Source organism: Leptonychotes weddellii, chromosome 13 (genome assembly GCF_054177405.1).
Source record: "Leptonychotes weddellii isolate Sample4059 chromosome 13, ASM5417740v2, whole genome shotgun sequence".
In the NCBI taxonomy this organism is placed as follows: domain Eukaryota; kingdom Metazoa; phylum Chordata; class Mammalia; order Carnivora; family Phocidae; genus Leptonychotes; species Leptonychotes weddellii.
The window spans coordinates 73,735,040-73,744,442 of NC_138381.1; the positions used below are offsets into that span (position 1 = coordinate 73,735,040).

Sequence of the window (9,403 nt, forward strand, 5' to 3'; positions counted from 1 at the left end):
GAGCAGGGAGCCCGATGCGGGATTCGATCCCAGGACCCTGGGATCATGACCTGAGCTGAAGGCAGTCGCTTAACCGACTGAGCCACCCAGGCGCCCTTAAGCTATTTTTATTTTCATGACATAGAGGAATCTTCCTCTAATTGCGTGTTCTTCCAACTTAACAGAAGTTGGGTATAAAGTTAATTTCTATAGTTATTTTCTTATTATTAAAAAAAGCAAAACAGTGCTGTTAGAAATCTGTTAGGTAGGCCATGTGGCAAGTTTTTAAAAGGAAGTATGAAAAGCAGTGGCCCTTTTTCTAACATGATGGACAATGCTAAGGGTTTATATCTGCCAAGGGTCATTTTTCCTTTGCTGTACAGCTGTGACCTGCAGTGTAGTACAGGGAGGTTTAGAACTTGGCTCCGCATCCAGATTTGGTGTCCAGTCCTGGACCCACCATGCTCTAGTTGGGTGACCTTGGGCAGATTGCCTCACCTTTCTGTAAGCCTGTTTCTGTAAGCCTGTTTCTGTAAAAGGTTGCCACATTGAAGTCTCCAGCTTCTTATAAGGTATAAAGGAGATACTGCTTACAAAACACCTGGCTGGTATGTGGGCCGTAGAATTTAAATTCTCAGTCCCTGTCAGTTCCTGTTATTACTGCCTCATGATCCACCCAGCCTCACTACTTCTCCTTCTCATCTAATCTTCGCCCTGTGTCCTTAACCCAGTAGGGCTGAGGCATTTCTCAGTTGTGTAGATCGTCACACCTGGGTGAATCCAGCATCTACTTAGCTAGACTTCAAAAGTCTCTTGGTTTCCGACACAGAATACACCAGAATTTTAAAATTCTCTTCAATATAGTGCTCGCTTTGGCAGCACATATACTAAAATTCTCTTCAATTGCTAAGACAATGTGACATGAATTTGTTCTCTCTATATTGCACTTACAAATTAACTCAAAACAAGAACTGCTTATGTTCCATGTGGCTTTGTGGTACATGAGAAAATTAATAAAGAGCTTGGGAGAGGGGCCCGAACAGTTAAAATCGGTTATCACCATTTTCTTGGATTAAATTAGTTTGTTAGATTATTTCGATAGTAATTTTTGGAATGTGATCTCAGGAGGAAATAAAATGATGAGTTAAGAAGAGAAGGCTCTGGTCTGGGCTCTGACAGACCATCTCCTGCTCTGCTGCCTGAAGCTCTTCCTTCACTTTTGAGTCTTCTGCTTGACATTCAGCTGCTCCTGATCACTCTGGTATAGACAAAAACAGTAAGGGGGGGAAAAGGATTTCTCAGAATGTTTATTTCCATTACAGAAATTCTTTCAAATGATCGTCTCACCTTTTCTTAGTTTGGTTTGTCAAAGTTATAGACAGGTGATTGAAGAAAGAGTGGTGAAGTTAGCCCCAGAGACCACACAACTATGCCTCTGTGAAGTGAAACTGACCTCTGTTTGCTCTTCCAGATTAACAACATGAAGACCAAATTTAAAGAAACAATTGAGAAATGTGATAATCTGGAGCACAGACTAAATGATCTCCTAAAAGAAAAGCAGTCTGTGGAAAGAAAGTAGGTGTAATTGGTCTCTTTTAATTAGCTTCTTCATTGTAACAGGCTCATAAATAGGTAATCTCCTTCATTCTGGTGGAAACACTTTCCAAATGTGTCTATCACTGGCTTTTCAGGGGTCTGCCTATATATAGAGCAAACTTACTGTGACTTTCCGTTTATTAAAAACTATAGCGTTTCGGAAGAATGAAGGGGGGGAAATCGGAAGGGGAGACGAACCATGAGAGACGATGGACTCTGAAAAACAAACTGAGGGTTCTAGAGGAGAGAGGGGTGGGAGGATGGGTTAGCCTGGTGATGGGTATTAAAAAGGGTACATTCTGCATGGAGCACTGGGTGTTATGCACAAACAATGAATCATGGAACACTACATCAAAAACTAATGATGTAATGTATGGTGATTAACATAACAATAAAAAGTAAAAAAAAAATACATAGCGTTTCATGCCAGGTGGATGCCATGTGGAATGCAGCACTCTCCCCCGACATCTTTGCTTATTGTATGTGCAAATATCTTTCATTTTTGCCTCTAGAAAGCAACTGCCTTGTGCTCAGAGCTGCAGTTTCTCTAAACCATGTGGCTGAGAACTCTCAGGAGAATGATTGTCTAAGGCGGAGACAATGTGTACTCTGGCCTTAGACAGGAATTAAAGGCCAAACTTGTTTAATATGGTGCGAAAAGCTCAAAAACAGTGTGGCAAAAATGTATTCTACTACTGTTAGGGGAAGATAGTTGCTGCTGATTGAAATTACTTTCTAGTTTAAGTATACTCACAAAAATAACTGATTTTTTACTTCCGGACAAACAGATACAAAATAAATTTAAGGAGGATAGCTTTAAAAGTTGTTTTGTTTTTTAATAAACCTTTATTCTGGTAGAAATTCAGATTTACAGAGGCTACCAAGATAGTGCAGAGTCCCCATTTACCCTTCACCTGTTTTCCCCCTATTCGAAAGCGGAGGTTATTTTAATAGTTTTTTTTTTTTTTGTATTGTGGCAAAATCTATATAACATAAAATATGTCAGTGACGTTAAGTGGCATTCACAACATCCTGCTACTGTCACACTATCTGTTTCAAAATTTTTTCTTCACCCACAACACTCTTCACCAAAGTTTTTTTGTTTTGTTTGTTTGTTTTCTTTTAAACATTTTGTTTGTAAGCAATCTATGCACCCAACATGGGGGCTCAAACTCACAACCCTGAGATCAAGAGTTATGTGCTCTTGAGGCAGCCAGGCATCCAAGGGTTTTTGTTTGTTTGTTTTAAACTTCTGTAAAAACAACACTACGGCATTAAGAGAAATTAAAATATTCTCCTATACTTTCAGTTCCCTAACAAACTATATGAAAGAATTAAAACTGGAAGGTTTTTTCCACCCTGTAGATCATGCTATCTATCTAGAGGTTACCATTATTAATTAATGGTACCAGTGAATATTTACTCTTCCAAATCTTTTGCTCACATCTCACATACATAATCTTTTTTCTAAAAAAAAAAAGAATAATATTAGGTATTCTGTTTGGTAAATATTCTGTTTTGGAGGTTTTTTGTTTTTTTTTTCATATTGATACATCTAGATTTATCTTGATCTTCATAAAGGTTGCACAGTATTCCATTGTCTGGAGGTCCTATAACAATTTTAACCAGTTCCCTATTGATGGATGTTTAAGTTGTCTCAAGTCTTGGACTACTATAAACTCTGTTGCAATGAGCATTTTTCTCCATGTTTCTTTCAATGTAGTCTGAAATATATTCTGTGGGATATATTCTGTAGGATAAATTCCTAGAATAGGTGTGGCAGAGGGCATTGTAAAATTTTGATTTTTATAGGTATTGCCAAATTGACTTCCAAAGAGTTTGTAGCAGTTCCTGTTCCAGTGCCAATGTGTGGAAGTTCCTCTTTCCCCACGTCTGAGCTCTTTGGCATTCTGATACATAAAAATGGTATCCCAAATGGTGTTTTAATTTGTAATTCTTTACTTATGAGTAAGATTGAGCATCAAGAATAGGGCACTCCCTATCCTTGGAAACTCTCCTCCAGCGAATGCAGTGAGGTCAGAGCGCTTGACTCTCCGAGAATGTCACTTTTCCTCATAACTTCTTTATCGTAGCTGTTATCTCTAAGCCACCTATTTAGCCACAGACTGCAAAACAGAGAAGCAGTAGTTTTACCATGAATCGCAGAATCGTTTCTGCAATTGAAAAATGCCTGATGCTTAGAAAAATTGTCCTGAAGCCATGCTGTTAACTCGAGCAAAATCCTTGCTTTGTAAAGCTGTTGCAGTGGCAGCAAACCAGTCTCCTTCCACCGCACGGGGGAGGAGTCCAGTCCCTAAATGGATTCTGAGATCACAGTGCCTCTGTTCAGTCCCAGAGCAGAAAGGGGACCGTGTCAGCAATTGAAAATCATGCTTTTTTCTTCCTTTGTTTTGTAAAAGGTGCACCCAACTAAACACGAAAGTGGCCAAACTCACCACAGAGCTCAAAGAGGAGCAGGAAATGAACAAGTGTTTGCGAGCCAACCAAGTCCTCCTGCAGAACAAACTGAAGGAGGAGGAGAGGGTGTTGAAGGAGACCTGTGACCAGAAGGATCTGCAGATCACCGAGATCCAGGAGCAACTGCGTGACGTCATGTTCTACCTGGAGACACAGCAGAAGATCAACCACCTGCCTGCTGAGACCCGGCAGGAAATCCAGGAGGGACAGATCAACATTGCCGTGGCCTCGGCCTCCAGCCCCCCCTCTTCGGGCAGCAGTGGGAAGCTGCCCTCAAGGAAAGGCCGCAGCAAGAGGGGCAAGTGACCTCTGGGAAACAGGTGTCCCTGAGACTGTTCTCCCTGGCACGGCGAGGGTGTGCTGGGGCTTCAGCTACGTGTGAGGGTGGACCTTGAATAAGTACAAGTGAGGACGGAGCCGCCGTTGTTCGGATCTTTTCTTGGCTGGCGTGCGCTGTAGTAACTGGAGGGCCAGTGGCCGTGGCGAGGAGAGCTGATGGGAGTGGGCCGGGGCTTAAGATGTGGCCGCTGTTTCCCACCGTAGGAGTTCACTAACCTCAGACTTTCTGATGACCATTTTGCCTTGCTACTTGACAGAAGCCCCAGCTCTGCTCTGCAGTTTTCCATTGTATTTATTGAGTCGGTGGATTTGACATTCAGTTCTGGGGTCGGTTCAAGACGTCACTTTTTTTTTTTTTTTTTGGCAACCTCAGAGGTCACGTTACCTGAGGTCATAGCAGCTGCTTTAAAGAGAGGTTTGCACTGGCCACTGAGGATTTACGAAAATTCCCTAGCGTTAGTCTCCTGTCATTGTCCTCCCTCCCTGCAGTCTGGGAATTGAAGAATTGGTTGAAGGTCACAGGAAAAGAGGCTGGGCCAGTAAACCTTTAGTCACTAGCCTGTCACCAGCAGCCATCTCTTGCTCCAGGGCTAGCTCGGAAAAACAAACAACCCGCCCAGGCTGAGCGGACCCAGTGTAGGAAAAATGGTGGCGCTTCTACTTTGTTTTCGATGACTCCACACCACATTATGAACCTCAAGTAAGGAGGAGGCTGAAGGGTTACTCTAAGACCCAACTCTCAGAGTGGATTTCCTAGCATCTAGCAAGAATCAGCAGGCAGATTTATCATCCATGTGAAAATGCAGAGTGAGGCCTCTGACTAGCTGATTGTGTATTTTGCTGGGATCAGTGTTTTCTGAATGTTTACAAAAGATCGGGCTGCATGTTCAGGTTGCGGCTAGAGGGAGCTTGGGCAGATTTTCAATGATGCTTTCAAGATACAACCAAAGGCTGTTTCTAAATCCGAAAATTAGAATTTTAACAGAGCCCCTTTAAAAGAGTCATGCAATGCTTGTTGTGAGCCAACAGAGGGGCTGTGTACTTTCTCTAGAAACCTTAACGTCAAGTAATTCATACTACGAGGTAATTGAGCAAACTTAAAGTAAGACCCGTGTTGGAATTTAAGCTTCCTCAAGAGGTAGCTGGATAGGTTAACAAGACATGCCGTTAAATGATGGGGTTTATTTTCTGCTTTAGAATTAGCCAGAGTTTTCAAATGATCACATTTTAGAATTGTTTTTTAGCCTATGGTTAGATGTCATCCCCTTTGGCCTAAATGTCTTATATGTTACTTGTTAGCGCACAAACTGTATTGTTAATCACTATCCATTTTTGTGGGATGTGCTGTAGCATTTCCCAAAAAACCTCACCTGTAACTTTGCAAAATGAATGTACTCAGACATTCTCAATTTTTACTTAGGGCAGACCAACTCTACAAGTCCCCCTTGGACTTATATATACAGATATCTTAAAACAAGAGTGGGAATGTAAAGCATAACCTAATTCTCTTTCCTATAGAGATTCTATTTTATTTAAAATCTATTTTTACACTAGTTAGAATCCTGCTTTTTTGGCCAAGTACTTGTCTTGCATGTCTGACCTTGCAGAAGCTGGGGTGGATCGTAGCATACTAATTAAGAGAATTAGAAGTAGTTGACAAAGCTTGCTCGCTCCTCATTTTCCCATGATCACCTCCGTCAAGCAGCCCTACCACCAGCTGGGAGAACAGAGCTTCAGTACAGGTGGGCTAAGTGCTCTGAAAGGCTGTGCCCAGAGGAATGAGCAAATAGGCAAATGTTTCCAAACTACTTGAAGGTTTAAACATTTTTTTCCAGAAATAAAGAATCTTATCAAGATACATTAAGAAACTGTCTTTGAGAAAGGTCAAAGAGTCATGTTTGAATTTGACAAAATTACATAAGGTAGAAACTGTTCGTGTTTTCTTCAGGATGGAAATGAACCACTTAATATATCCGTACTACCTTGAACAATGAAATTGCATTAAAACAACCAAACTTTGAAATGATTCTGCCCTGTGTGAAATTTGTGTCTCTCTGATTGACATTTGCTCGGGAGCTCGTATCTAAATAACCTAAGAAAGTGTCATGACCTGGATTTAAAAGAAGCATTAAAAATCATCGCCTCAACAATAGAGTGAGCAGCTAGATTATTCATCTCTCCAGCCCTTTGCTCCAACTTCCCAAACTAATAAAAAGTAGAATAAGGAAAATTATCTCAATTTGGAGGATCGGGATAGGCTGAGACTCAACCCACAGCTCTTTTGCAAATGGAAAGCAATCAATTTACACACTGGAGACTTTTTCCCAGGCCCTATTGCAAGCTGAGATCGTTTTCCTTTTTGAAACCATCCCAGATGGGACTGGTTAGGATACACGGGGTCAGACAAAGCCCTGAACCAACTCCCAGCTCCAGGCTTGCTCAGGGAGGTTGTCCTCAGCGCGAGGGTAGGAAACCAAACAGCCAGCCAGTAGAGTGTGGAGAGCTTGGCAAATCACAAATGAACAACCTTCTGTCATCACTTGGAAACCCCTCTCCTGGTGCAGTCGGGATACACAAATTACAAATACTATCCTTAAGATTTGGCTGCTGTGCACTCTGCCACGTTGCTTGGGCTGGTGGCCGACGGGCTCACGTGATGAAGTCAATGGTAAAAAAGGAAAGTCGCTCTCACATTTGAGGAAAGTGATTTCGTCTTCTCCAGGAAAAAGCTGAATTAACTGCCGCAGTGAATTCTGCTGCGTTAATTTCTTTCTTGGCAGCGGAAGGGAAATTTTTCAGGAGTCTCTCACGACCCAGTTCCTGCTCCTTCATTGTGCTGGGGGATGTCTACACTGCTCAGAGACCTGGCTCTCACCTTAAGTGAGTTTAGGAAGCCACCAAGTGTTCTCTGACAGGCTTCTGCTTCGAGCCAGCCCTTTTCATTCTTGTCTGTGAAGGTTCTTGAAGTGGGAGTCCTAGAATATCTGCATAGTGTCTACGCCAACAGATGTAGCTTTTTTTTTTTAAAGATTTATGTGCGAGAGAGCATGCGTGTGGGGGGATGGGGCGCAGGGAGAGAACCCTCAAGCAGACTCCCTGCTGAGCACGGAGCCTGACTGGGGCTGGATCCCAGGACCCTGAGATCATGACCTGAGCTGAAACTGAGAGCCGGACACCACCTACTGAACCATCCAGGCGCCCCCAGATGTAGCTTTTAAAGTTAAAATTTTTAAATGACGGGAAAGAGTAAAGTAGTAATAGGAAGAAAAGCCTTTCCCTTCAGGAACCTCCCCGCCCGATTTTGCCCCAGAGCCAAAGCCCAGCGTCTCATCCTGTGCAGCCCAAAATTCATTCCCCACCCCCACCCCTCCAAACACTACACTGCCCTCAGCCTGGAGCAAACAAGTATTTTTGCATTGGTGCATTGGGAGACCTCAAGGAAGTTTATATATAAAACTTTTATTTTTTACCCTCTTTGGTGGGGGGCATGGGGAGGGCTTGTGGCCTCTTTATCCTGATTAATGTCATAATCAACTCCTTTATGCCTTCTTTTCATCGTTTAAAGGTAATGGTAACCATTTACCACTTCCTGGTAACCGTTTTTACCCTGCCTCCCTGGGACTCGTGCCCTCCCTGGAATGCTCAGGCACTTAACACTATTAGGTTCTGTTAGACATTCATTTTTTTAAAGCTGCACTTCCAGAAGCCAAAACTATCTCAGCATCATTTTAGCTACTATACTTTTCACGAACATGAGGCAATCTCTTACTGTAATTCTGGAAGCTTAGGCGAGCGCGAAGGGGGCTCTGCAGTTGGTTCTTAATCTGGATTTTGTATTCTTGCTCACTAAAGAAGGCCGGGGAGAGATGAACAATCTGTTGTTTTATAAAAGATGATTGTGGTCTTTGGGGCCCAATGTTGAATTGCTTCGGGTCAGAAACTTCTCACTGGAATCATCTGGAAAATGTGGTTTTGGTACTTGGCACGGAGCAGTGCTGGTGCAGATAACATTTATTACTCCAAGGCTAATTACCAAGTGCTCTAAGTGAACTAAAGCTGCTTTGCCTTTTTTCAGACCGTGTTCTAAATCCCCTGACCCAAAACTTTCAGATCCAGCCTTGAAATAAATGCAGAGAGCTTGGTATCCTAGTATAATACGACTGATGGTGAAATTCTTCTCAAAAGATAAAAGCTGAGCTATAGCACTGATCATAAATGCCGAATAGGAGAAGCAGTACTGACCTGGCCTCTGTGGAGATGTCTTTCGCCATCTTTTGTCTGGAAGGAGCCAAAGGTCCCAGACCATATCTGCCTGTATGTCCATTTCCTTATTTAAAAGGGAAGGGTGCCCTGAGACCCCTCCAGCCGAATTGATTTGTGATTGTAGATTCTCAATCCCTTGGGTATGGCCCAATGGGCCAAGAGTCCAGACTTTCCCTAGAGGGCTGGGCACAGTTGAGTGCCATTAAAAGGATGTGTCCCCACCACTTGAGAAACTAGACAGTGTCACTTTGCATCACTGACATAATGGTTAGCCCCAAAAGACTGGTGCTAACTGAAAAGAAGGAACACAAACTAATTTCGGGGGCAGAAGAACAAGATCACAGAGAAAGACCGAGAAGTGAAGGAGAGTCCATGGAAAATTTTAGGAGGAACAAGAGAGCTGCTCTCCTGGAAACACTCCAGTGGAGAGCAAACAAATTGTGACTTATCACACACAGCCAGAGGGTCCTCCCGCAGCATTTTCCAGGAATTATCTTTTGTGAAAGGCTTCGCCTTAAATCGTGGCCATGCCCATTCACACATCCTAACTGATTCGTTTGTGCTCACACGGAAACTATGAGCCCAAAACCATTTGCAGAAGAGACAGCAATAGAAGAGCCACGTCACAACCCCCCCCACCTCCCAGCCCCACCTGTCCTTGGGGAAAAAAATTAAAATCCTCTTTTCAAAATGCATGCCTCAGGAAAACAGCTTCGTCGCATGTGTTTCCACGCTGCGGAAAATCAAC

At 42.9% G+C, this 9,403-nt stretch overlaps 1 protein-coding gene across 8 annotated transcripts in view; it reads left to right on the forward strand.

The window, feature by feature from the left end:
- BRAP (BRCA1 associated protein) overlaps nt 1–6,418 on the forward strand; it is a 101,456-nt gene extending 95,038 nt beyond the window's left edge. For all 8 annotated transcript variants that reach the window (XM_081802213.1, XM_081802215.1, XM_081802212.1 and 5 more), the window contains 2 exons: nt 1,451–1,554; nt 3,996–6,418. In XM_081802213.1, the coding sequence (XP_081658339.1) occupies nt 1,451–1,554; nt 3,996–4,359 (468 nt within the window). In that variant the 3' untranslated portion in view covers nt 4,360–6,418. The remainder of the gene's footprint in view (nt 1–1,450; nt 1,555–3,995) is intronic.
- Nucleotides 6,419–9,403: the final 2,985 nt, after the last annotated feature.